We start from the raw sequence: 12,291 nt of genomic DNA, 5'->3' as shown, positions 1-12,291 counted from the left end.
GTTTCCTTGACGATGGTGAAAATGATTAAGATGAGAATGCCGGTAGCAGAAATAATGATTGCAAGGTCATTGGTTTTGGATCCACTGTCTGGTGAGCAAACTGCACCAGTGGTGTCAGTGCCTGACTTTTCTTTAACTAGACCCTGGGTAGTACAACTAGGAAGACAGATGAGGACATGTGTCACTGAATGAGAATTCATTCCCATCAACCTGGCAAAATGGAGTGATCCAATCTGTCAGCCAATTGCAGGTGGCCATGCTTCTCAACAGCCAAAGAAGCTTACAGGAAGAGAGGCAGAGTATTCAGAGGGGGAGAAGGAGATAAAGACAGAGGCACACACCTCCCAAACTCATAATTACAAACCAAGATAGGAGGGAGCAGTTTAGATTATTTAGAAAGCGAGTGTGTCCAAAGTCAGAATCCAAAAAGACTGAGAGGGGTCCAGAACTGCAAGTTCCTCAGTGTGGGGAATTTTATGGTAAAGAAAATGCCCTCCCCTGATGCAGACTGGCAACTTGACAGAAATCAAGAGACTTAGGTGGTTGGCTAAGGCAATGAGAGGCAAGGACTTATTCTAAGAGAACTTGATGCTTCTTGACTCCAAGGCAAACCCTGCATCCCACATTGACTAATCAAACAGTAAAATGGAAAATAATAGGACTGAATGGAATCAATGTCTTACAATTTGGGTTAAAAAAAATCAATTTCAAAAGATCATAGAACAAGTGGATACCAGTAGACAGAGCTAGAGTCTGGAATGTGGGACTTCAAATCTTAGTTCAGACATTTCTTAGCCGTGTGACCTTGAACAAGTCACTTAACCCATTTGCCTCAGTTTCCTCATCTGTAAAATGAGGATAATAATAGCACCCACTTCCTAGCGTGGTATGAGGATCAAATGAGATAAATGCTATTATTGTTCCTGTTGTTGTAGCTTCTGTCTCAATGCCCACTGGAATAAGGCATTCTTCTTATTGGTGAAGATGAATGCTCTGAGCTGCAGTTGTCTGGACAGTCATTGGGAGAATTCCAGCCTTGATGAATCCTTTTCAGGACCCTTCAAGCATCAAATTGCTTCTAGATTACATCTTACATCTTCAAGAGGAAAGTTGGAAAAGGCCAACCCCAATTCAAGAAGCTGAAGGAAAAGACTCTGGGAAGACATGAGAGGAGCCAGCAGCTACCATTAGGTCTGCTTGCCTAGCTCATTTTACTAGAGACTTAGGGGCTCATCCCTCTGGGAGAACGTTAGAACTCTCTCTCAGTTGAGGCAAGTTATCTCATTCCCAATGACCTTCATTTGTATTATCTGGAATTTATACACACAGAGCACTGGCCTTAGAGTCAGGAGGATGGGAGTTTAAATTTAGTCTCAGACACTTGACATCTATTAGCTGTGTGACCTTGGGAAAGTCACTTAACTCTGCCTTCCATCCAGAGCCATCTCCCAGTCATCCTGATTCATATCTGGCCACAAGACCCAGATGGCTCTGGAAGAGAAAGTGAGGCTGGGGACTCAGCACACACCCCCCCAACTCAAATTTAATTCATGTGCTTGTCATGGCATCACCTCCCTCATGCCATGATCTTGTTCAAGAATGAAGGAAAAGCATCATCATCTTCTCTGATCTCCTCTTTGCTACAATTTAGAAAACTGGGTTTCTTTGCTTTTGGTGATGTGTGTTCATTGTGGAATTGGTACTTGGTGGGGAGGACTCAATTTTTGGTAGAGAATTTGACATTTTCCTGCTTCCTCCAAAAACAAAGTAATCAGAAATTAGGTTGAAGCTGGTCATATCCCCTAGACTAATAATATTTAAAGACAAAGAAAGTTATAATTCTAGACTTTACCCTATCTCTCTGAGATGAACAAAGTGACCTCTGGCCTTAATTTCCTGCTTCTGTTGTAGCAGGAATTAAAATCTTTTTTAGAAAAGGGGAAGGGGTCACATGACAGCCTACACCAGAGATGGACCTTAATATTATGGAGAGGTATCTGTACTGTTTGTTCTCTCTCTCTCTCTCTCTCTCTCTCTCTCTCTCTCTCTCTCTCTCTCTCTCTCTCTCCACACATGTGGCTCTGAGAATACATTAATATCATTATTACTAAGATACTCATTCCTCCTGAATAATGAAAAAATCATCAAAAGTTAATTTGAGCTTAATCATTTCCTCTAAATTAATAATATTTAAAGGAGCAGATAGATATAATTCTAGTCCAGCACCTCTCTCTGATGTCCTTTTCGATAATGACAATTTTTTTATTTAATTATTAATGTATTTCCTTCTCCAGCTCATTTTACACATGAGAAAACTGAAGCAAACTGGGTTAAACGATTTGACACAAATACTGGATCACAAGGCCACTAAGTACCTGAGGCTGATGAACATTGTCCTTCTTTCCTGAAGAAGACCATGTCATCAGGTGGTGCTGTGACAAGCAAGTGGAGTTAAGGGGGGAGGGGGGAATTCTGTGTTAAATGACCAGCCTCACTTTCTTCTCCAGAGCCATCTAGGTCCAGTGGTCAGATATGGATCAGGACGATTGAAAATGGTCCTTAATGCAAGATGATCAGGGTGAAGTGACTGCCCAAGATCACACAGCTAGTAAATGTCAAATAACTGAGGCCATATTCCAACTCCCATCCTCCTGGGTTAGTGCTCTATCCACTGCACAACATAGCTGCCCTTAAGTGTCTGAGACTAGATTTGAACTCAAGGAGATGAGTCTTTCTGATTCCAAGCCCAGCACTCTATACTGTATCACCCAGCTGCCCATTTATCATTATTTTTGAAAGGGGACCCTCAAAAGTCACCTAGTCTGGGTATGGAAATTCTTGTTTAAAACATTATAAATGAACAAAAAAGAAGAATGAACCACCAAGTCCCAGAAAGTACAATATACCTACTTGGTCCATGGTAAACATTGGTCGAGGTTCCCTTTGGGGGAAAATGTTCCCTCCAGGCACTTTTCACAGATGGTGTCATTTCTGTCCGTACCTAAAAGAGAAGGAGACATGAAAGATTTGGTGCTGAGCACAGCCAAAACTACAACTGTGACCCTGGGTTGACTGATCCCTTCCCGAGAAGCTCTGGGTCACAGTAAAGAGTATTGGGAACAATAGATGATATACACCCCAGATTTGTGACAAATAAATTAATTTTTTTCAAAAACAAAGTTTTGTTTTTGCTTCACTAACATTATAAGTTATTTCTTTTCCCTCACTAATAATTGTTTAACAATCAGTTCTTTCCAGAGATGAGTGGGTCCAGCGTAGGGGAAGGAAAAGAACATAGGGCACATTTTTATGTTTAACCAGTATTACTAAATTTTTCTCAATTTCTTTTTCTCTTTACTATTTTTTCTAACTTCATGGAAAGAAAACTGATCTGTTTCCAAGCTTCTGAGTTCCACATTTTTCTTCCACTCTCCCTTCTGTTCCCCCTCCACATGGCAGTGAACAATCTGGTAAAAGTTGTATATATATGGGGCGGCTAGGTGGCGTAGTGGATAAAGCACCTGCCTTGGAGTCAGGAGTACCTGGGTTCAAATCCAGAAAAAAGTTGTATATGTACAATGGTATTTAACATATTTCCATATTAGTCATGTTGTGAAAGAGAACCAATCACTTTCTCAAAATTAAGCAATTAATAAAAAAAAGAAATTAAACCCTAATTAATACTGTTTCCTCATTCTGAAGTGCCAGTGCTCATACTTAAAATTTCATAGTTAGATCTTGGGAAAATAGTCTAGGCTGACTCCAGCATAACCCTTATGGCCTTAGCATATTCATAGAGCCATCTCTTATAATATAAAATCTTTTCAATAGGAATACACAGTTCAGCAAATTAATCTATATATCAAAACAATGGGATGTTATGTGTAGTGTTCCATCCTCATAGACCCATGCCACCTCCCCCAAAAGCTGGAAATTGAAGATGAGGTATAAGCAGCAAGGTGACTCAGTGGATAGAGTGCTGAACCTGCAGTCAGGAAGATATGAATTCAAATCTAGCATCAGACACTATCTGTGTGTAAACAAGTCCCTGTTTCCCCTACTAGAAAAGGGGAATAAACCTGCCATCAAGGCAGTAGTTGTAAAGCACTTTAGTCTGCTACTGATGCAGATTAAATGAGATGAAGACTTGTTTTCTTATTATTATTAATTACATTTTTCTGAAACCACACATGATTTTGCCTTCTTACAGAATCAAGGTTTAAGAGGTAGAATTGACTTTGGGGATCATTGAGTCCTACTGTCTTATTTTAGAGAAGAGGGAACTGAGATCCAGAAAGGTCAGTAGATAACTTACTTGGTCACATAGGTCACTAATTCAACAGCTGAAGGCTCTTCAATTTGGGCAGCTTGGGATCTATTTTAGCAATTGGTCTTTCAGACTTCTAACTGAAACTTCCATTCCCTGAGGCCTATATGAAGTTGAGGGTTTTTAAAGACTTCCTAAAAAAAAAAAAAAAACCAGATCCCTAGTCCTATTTTAGAAGTCTCTAACTCAGCAGTATTTGTCAGAATTTGGACTCTTTGGGGATCACCTTCAAGAACCCAGAGGCATATCATAAACCATTAAGAGGAGCAATGAAAAATATATCAATTGGAGGCGGCTAGGTGGCGTAGTGAATAGAGTACTGGCCTCAGGAGTACTTGAGTTCAAATCTGACCTCAGACACTTAATAATCACCTAGCCGTGTGGCCTTGGGCAAGCCACTTAACCCCATTGCCTTGCAAAAACTAAAAAAAAAAAAAATGATCAATCATATCATTGAATAAGGGAAGAGTTTATGACCAAATAAGGAAGAAGGATGATCACAGAAGATAAAATGTAAAAGACTGTGCTCAAGCAAAACCAATATATCTAAAATTAATAGGGATAGAGGTAAATGGGGAAAGAGGTGGTGGTGGTGGGGAATCTTTGCAACAAGTTTCTCTGATAAAAGTCTCATATCCAAGAGATATACCCGAACTGATTCAAACATATAAGAATAACAGCCATTCTACAAAGGATAAATGGTCAAAGGACTGGAATAAGCAGTTTTCAAAGGGAAAAAACAATCTGTTTTTAAAAATGTTCTAGGGGCAGTTAGGTGATGTAGTGGATAGAGCACTAGCCCTGGAGTCAGGAGTACCTGAGTTCAAATCTGGCCTCAGACACATAATAATTACCTAGCTGTGTGGCCTTGGGAAAGCCACTTAACCTCATTGCCTTACAAAAACTAAAAAAAAAAAATGCTCTAAATCTGTAACTAGAGAAATACAAATTGGAGCATTGAAACAGCTGCCAAAAAAGGGCAAATACAGACTGTTTATGAAGCTATGAACTGCTTTAGATATACTGGAATGTATTTTGGAACTATATCTCAAAAGTTATTAAGCCATGCTTGTCTTTTGGCCCATTGCTCCGGCTATTGGCTGAACAGATCACTGACCAAGGATGTAAGGGAATATCATTTTTTGCACCGTGAGAAATGATGAAATGGAGGATTTCAGTGAAACATGGGGAAACTTGTATGAACTTTTGAAGAATGAAGTGAGTGGAACCAGATCAGATTATACTGTAGCAAGAATATCGTAAAGACAAACAACTTAGAAATACTTAAAAACTCAGATCAATGACATGATCAGGATTCATGATTAAAGATGCTGCTCAGCCTCCTGATGGAGAGGTTCTAAGGGAGATATCTATTCTGTTAAACATAGCCAATGCATGAATGTGCTTTATTTGGTTACATGTAAAATTTATAAAGATTTCTGCTTTTACTTTAGCTTTTCTTTTCTGTGGGGGGGGGAGAAAAGATGAGGAGAGTAATTAGGTTTTTGTCAAAGAAAAATCCTTCATTAAAAAAACAGAACAAAGATTTACAATTGCTTTGTGACCCCAAAGCACTTTGGAGGAGGACTCATGAAAAAAGGTCTTAATTAACTTTTCCTCCCAGTGCCTAATTCCAGATTAGCCCCAGGCTGGCTGAGGCCCATGAAGATAAAGACCAGAAGCCAGACTTCATTATCAAAGAATCATAAATTTCCATCTAGAGTTGACCTCAGAGATGTTATGAGTAGTGTACAATACCAATGGAACACCCCCCCCCCCCATCCCTCCCTTCTACCCAGAAGCTAGAGATTGAATATGAGGATCAAGGTGAATCTGGCAAGTGCAGAAACTCAGGGTCAGAAAGGTCAAGGAACCTCAGCCTCACATGGCTAGTAAGGGTAAGGCTTACTTTTAGACCCAGACTTCTCACACCAGATCCAACCATCCTGGCACAATTGCCTCTAGGACAGCCAAAGTTAAGGAAGGATTGGGAATTTGTCAGGCTTCCAGTACAGCAGCCTGAAGTCACAATAGTTCTGGGTCTGTGGTTGAAGGGGATAGATCAGGCTCACCTAGAGACTTCACATACTGTCCAGGGTGGCAGAGAGGCTCACACTTCTTACAGTCATCATCTTTCATGTAGGCACAGAAATAGTTTGGAGAACAGCCACATGTAGTGTTGGAAGTATGTGTGCATTCCCATTTGGTCATGAAACCCAATTCTGAAAGAAAAACCAAAAGGAAGAAGGAATCATTAGATCTGTCTGTTGATCAACATTTACTCAGGTCCTACTATATGTTGGACACATATTACAAAGAAAGATTACAAAACCTTCCTGATTTTAAAGAGCTCACAGTCTAATGGAAGTGACAGTATGCAAACAAGTGCCTGAAAACTAGATTAATACAGGATAAATGGAGATGATCCAGAGAGGAAAGGCACTAGACCTAAGGGGGGAATGGCACTGGCTTCTTGTAGGAGGTGGGCTTTGATCCAGGATTTGAAGAAAGCCAGGGAAGCCATCAGGTGAAGGTGAAGACAGAGAGAATTCTAGCCATGAGAGATGGTCAGAGGAAATGTTCAAGTGGGAAGAACAAGGAGACCAGACCAGTGTCACTGGATCACAGAGTATGTGGGTAATGGAGGTGGGGAGAAGGTGTCAGGCTTATTACAATTGGAAAGACAGAAGGGGGCTAGATTAGAGAAGTCTTTGAAAATTTTATTTTTGATCCGAGAGGTGATAGGGAGACACTGAAGTATATTTAGTAGGGTAATGACATATTTGGACCTGTGCCTTAGGAAAATTACTTTGATGGTTGCATGGAGGATGAATTGGAGGGGGTGATCAAAGCAGGAGAATTCCCCCCAAAACCACCCCCTCCAAACACCCACTGTAATAATTCAAGTGTGAGACAAAGGCAGTCTACTGCAAAGAGGATGTAGTGTCAGAGGAGAGGAGGGGACATCTGGGACATAATGCAAAGGTGAAATCAATGATCCTTGACTGCACCTTTTTATTTTGGTTTTTCTCTCTACACCTACACCGGAAGGTGGCAGTAAAATCTCAGAGATCATTTAGTTTGACTCATTATTAAACAAGAATCTCTTCCATACCACTCCAACCAATAGTCAGCCAGCCTTGGCTAGGAAAACTCCAGAGAAGGAGCTCCCTAAGGTAGTCCAGCTCTTGGCTCTGAGTTCGTATTCTTCCCCCAGATCCTTTGTGACTGAGGGATCTGGGACAGTCTGCTCTAAGACTATGAACTGCAGTCATAATGCCCACATGCCTCTTCTCTCTGAGGCAAGCAAAACCCCAGGCCTGTTCACTCCACAGTCACCCTGCCAAAAAAAAAAAAAGTAAGTAGAAACATTGTGCTGAGGATGGGCTAAAAAAGACAGACAGCGATGCAGGGAAAAATGTAGAGAATTATGAATGAAGAAATTGGGTGATGTAAACTGACTACTCCCTACTCTTGAGATACTGAGTCCCATGGAAAAGATATAGAGAACTATGAATGCAGCAGAAACTAAATTTGTAATCTTAAAGATTGCTAAATCTTTTTTTTTATAGTATTTTTTTTTAGGTTTTTTGCAAGGCAAATGGGGCCAAGTGGCCTGCCCAAGGCCACATAGCTAGGCAATTACTAAGTGTCTGAAGCCGAATTTGAACTCAGGTACTCCTGACTCCAGGGCCAGTGCTCCATTCACCATGCCACCTAGCTGCCCCAAGATTGCTAAATCTTGTTAAATTGGGTGCAGAACCCCATTCTTGATGTAAATTGACTACCACTGATTCACTGTTTAATGTAAAATTTGTAGCCTGATCTCCTTAGGCTTCACCCTCTACCTAATTCCAGGTCCAATAAGAGGAAGGGAGTTCACCTTTTGCCCTCTGGATGAGAGGCAGGACATAAAAACTTGGGTTGGACTCCCCTCAGGGCTGCCAATCTTCTCTGAGTTGCTGGTCTAGTCAAGCCTAACTTGACTGTTCCTTTGTCTCTGTCTGTCTTTACCTGTCATTTTTTTGTGTGTTGTAACTTCAATAAATTTTTATTTTCTTTCCACCCTTGTTTTCCTGAGTCTGAATAATGATTCCTCATAGGCTGAACTGAACTCAGGTAGCCAGCAGCTACATAATGGTGAGCCAGTCAGGATAAAATTTTCTGCCCAGACTTGGGAAATTGGATTAAGCTCCATAGGTGAGAAGCATGAGAAGCATACCCCTTTTTGATCCTAGATTTTTAGAAAAGTAGGAAAGTGATTGGACCTCTAGATCTCCTTCTGTGTCCCTTTTTCTGGAAAATGGGAAAAGGTTGAATTTTGTGGGGAGTCAGCTAAGCTGATACCATGTGGTGTTTCACAGTAGCCCTGGTGTGGGCCTGGCCTGTTTTTTTTCCAGACTGACCAGAGAAGGCAGTTCTGAGGTATGTTTATTTATACTCCACTGTGGAATAAGGGTTGTTAAGGAAGGGCATTTGGCATATGTCCAATTGATGCGTTTGCCTACATAAATTGATGGAGAATTAAAACATAGGGAAAACTTGGTACCCAAGTCACCCACCCCCCAGCTGTGTGCTTGTTCCTTGGAAGGAATTATATTTGATAAAAGCAAAACACCTGTGCTCCTGTAACTTATATTTGGGTGGAATTCTCTTTCTCTTTGAAATGTTTTCTCTTTGTCTGTCACCCCCACCCTCTGCAGAGGGAGAAGGGAAATCTTCCTTTTTTAGAACTTCGAAACTCAAACTGTGTCTCAGATGGAATACATGCTTTGCTGCAGGAAGGGTATGACCCCCTAAAAAACTTGTTTTAGAAAACAGGGGACCTTCATGCCTTCTTCCTGGTTTGGGGGGTGGGTAATGACCATGTTTTCAATTCCAAGCCTCATTTAGCTGGGCTGAGAAAATTCCACCCTTGGGAGGGGGAAGGGGAAATCACTAAGATTGATTGAGAAGCCTCATAGTCAAGGGGGGAAAAAAGGGGGGGGGGCAGAGATAACTTTTTCTGGGACTAGGAAATTCAGATTTCATCTTTTAATTAAGCCTGTGCTGATAACTAATATCTCTGTAATTGAGCAAGTGGATTTGAACTTTATAAAGTTACTTAAGAAAGTATTAGATTTTAACTATTGGTTAGCTACTTCAAAAATCGTAATGAAGATATATGAGGTTCCTCAAGAAATTCTGATTGATTCTAAAGGTGTATTTTTTTTGACTGGTCTTAATTGGTACGTTCAAAAAATACAAATATATGTGTGAATATATGTTTATGTGTGTATTTAAATATCAATGGGACATTTTTACAACTCTCTCCTGGCCTGGAGGGGTGGGAAAATGTTTCTATATTCTGAGATCTGATGTTGGCTAGGGTATCCAACAATCTCACTTTAGTAAATTTGAGACCTTTGTACGAAATTATTTCTGTGTGTTTGTGCCTGTATCTCTGTGTGTATGTAATTCAGATCTGAAATAGTTACAGTTACCTGAGTTAAATGTTACTCCTTTTAGTTTGGGTTTTGAATTTAATCACTTATAAAGGTCTGATTTAAAATTAAGTAATTAATGAAATTGGGATCTGTGCCTATCCTCTTATATCATTTGAAAGTTTTTAAGCTGCTAAATTTGTGAGTAGACTTCCTGTCCTTAAGAGGCTTTGAAAAGGGTGGGAAGGCCTTTGATAGGAAAAGGTCACCACCTTGTGTTTAAAAAACAAACTATCTGAGAGCTAAAGGAGAGTAATTGAATCACTTTTGAAAGTTCTGTAAACAAGTCTTGAGAATTTGTGTGTTATTAAGAAGGCAAATATTTGGAAAAATACTTGGTATAAATGGTATGTCAAGGAATTTGGGAATATTGAATCATATATAATTTTTTTTCTTAGGTTTTTGCAAGGCAAATGGGGTTAAGTGGCTTGCCCAAGGCCACACAGCTAGGTAATTATTAAGTATCTGAGACTGGATTTGAACCCAGGTACTCCTGACTCCAGGGCCGGTGCTTTATCCACTACGCCACTACGCCACCCCTGAATCATATATAATTACTGATTTCTTTTGGGAAAGAGAAATACTGTACAAAATTTTGTAATCTGATCTGTTTTGATGTTAAATCAATACTGATAATACACTTGTCTGAGGTCATCATTTTTTTTTTTTTTTTTTTGGTAAGGCAATGGAGTTAAGTGGCTTGCTCAAGGCCACACAGCTGGGTAATTATTAAGTGTGTGAGGCCAAATTTGAGCTCAGGGACTCAGGACTCCAGGACCTGTGCTCCATCCACTGAGCCACCTAGTGGCCCCTCTGATAATACATTGTCAACAATCTCACTAGATCTTTTGTTGATAAAGGAAGAAAGTTTGTAATAATCTTTGTCTCTTATGTTTATGGAAGGGAATATATATATATATATATATATATATACACACACACATATATATCATATATACGTATATGTATGTATATATGACTAAAAGCAAAATCTATTTAACATCTGTTATTTGAAAATAAGAAAATGTATTAATATTGCTTAGCATTTATAATATTTTGCTCTTTTTCTAAGGGGAATGAGATGTTTAAATAAGAATCTTGTGATGTAAATTAATGATATTTGCTTTATCTTAAAGAAGTCAAGAATATGGACTTTCTCATGGTAACTGCAGGCAGCTCTGACTGACTGAAGATAGCAATTGTGGTCTCTTTCCAAGGTAGCTTATTGATAAATAGAAGATAAACAGAATGTATTTAACAGTTATGTGATATTCCTTTTTAACTGCAAAGAAATCATATTTACAGTGTCTGGCTATCTTTTGTGAACATGTAAACTATTTGAATATTTTTAAAGCCTGGAATTAACATGTGATTGCTTTGAAGAGGCGGTAAGGGAAGTATCAAAAATTATGACCCCTTCTAGGATAAATCTGTGGATTCATACATAACTCATGTTGTTAATTGACTTGAATGCCTGGTTGGTTTTAGTATTGTTTAATTGCATTGGAATCAATAACACATGTGAGGAATTTAAGGTTACCTAAGATGTTCTAACGGTTTTTTAAAGAATTCTGAAAGTAATAATTTGAATTTTTGAAGGTGGCTAATAGTTTTAAGTTTATGTAAAGAAATTTCTAGATATATATGTAAACTGGGACTAAACTGGTTATTTGCTTTGAGGGAAAAGTACCTATGTAACACGAGGAAGATAAAATAATGATGATAATTTGAGATTTCTCTGTGGCAATCTCTAGCCAATTGTTATGTAACAAGTATGGAGATGATGGACAACCTCCTAGCCAGGAGATGCTTAGCTATTTTAAATAGTTAATAACTAAATGGGTTCATTGCAAAAAGTTAATTAGGGTTATTGTATTTTACATCTCAATCTGATTATTGCATTTCATTTACAGCACTGTCTTTAGGTACCTGAGCAACAATTGAATTATGATTTTTTTCCCCCCTGAATCTCTTAAATCAAATTACAACCTGGCACACTCTTGGTTATCCTTAGTGCTCAAGCCACCTATAGCTCTGGTTAAAGGTAATTGCTATATTACAACATATTGATAATTGATCTGCCTGATATCAGGTATGTTAAAATAGAAAGAAAATATGCCAATGAAGCCATTTAGCCCTAAAGGGTTTGATGTTAAATGCTGCAGATGGAGTAAGTGACCTTTGAAAGAACAACCTCAACTGGGATAGGATTCTTTTAAAGGAATCCCTCACCTGGCTCACTGAAAAGGATTGTCTGTATGACTTCATAAGGGAACCTGTCCTTGTGTCCCTCTCTGCTCCGTAATAGCAAATTGCCATGATCATTCCAGGTGCATCATAATTAAGTATGAGAGTGAGCCACTGGAATTCTATCTTCTACATTTTAAATAACTGGCAAGTATTTTTGTCTTGGCCTTTTAACAAACAAGTTCCCTCAAGGAAAATATCAGTATAATGCCTTACTGGTAAATTTTTTAACTA

The 12,291-nt window shown here is 39.1% G+C and overlaps 1 protein-coding gene across 1 annotated transcript in view; it reads right to left on the bottom strand.

Annotated features, from left to right (window-relative positions):
• LOC141509272 (tumor necrosis factor receptor superfamily member 14-like) overlaps positions 1-12,291 on the bottom strand; it is a 38,316-nt gene that overhangs the window by 15,674 nt on the left and 10,351 nt on the right. Inside the window, exons 3-4 of the mRNA XM_074218681.1 lie at positions 6,400-6,549; positions 2,911-3,001 (exon numbers count right to left, since the gene is read on the bottom strand). Of these exons, the coding sequence (XP_074074782.1) occupies positions 2,911-3,001; positions 6,400-6,549 (241 nt within the window). The remainder of the gene's footprint in view (positions 1-2,910; positions 3,002-6,399; positions 6,550-12,291) is intronic.

This window comes from Macrotis lagotis, chromosome 1 (genome assembly GCF_037893015.1).
Source record: "Macrotis lagotis isolate mMagLag1 chromosome 1, bilby.v1.9.chrom.fasta, whole genome shotgun sequence".
NCBI lineage: Eukaryota > Metazoa > Chordata > Mammalia > Peramelemorphia > Peramelidae > Macrotis > Macrotis lagotis.
Note: the sequence above shows the minus strand (reverse complement) of the source record. Positions and strands in the feature narration are given on the sequence as shown.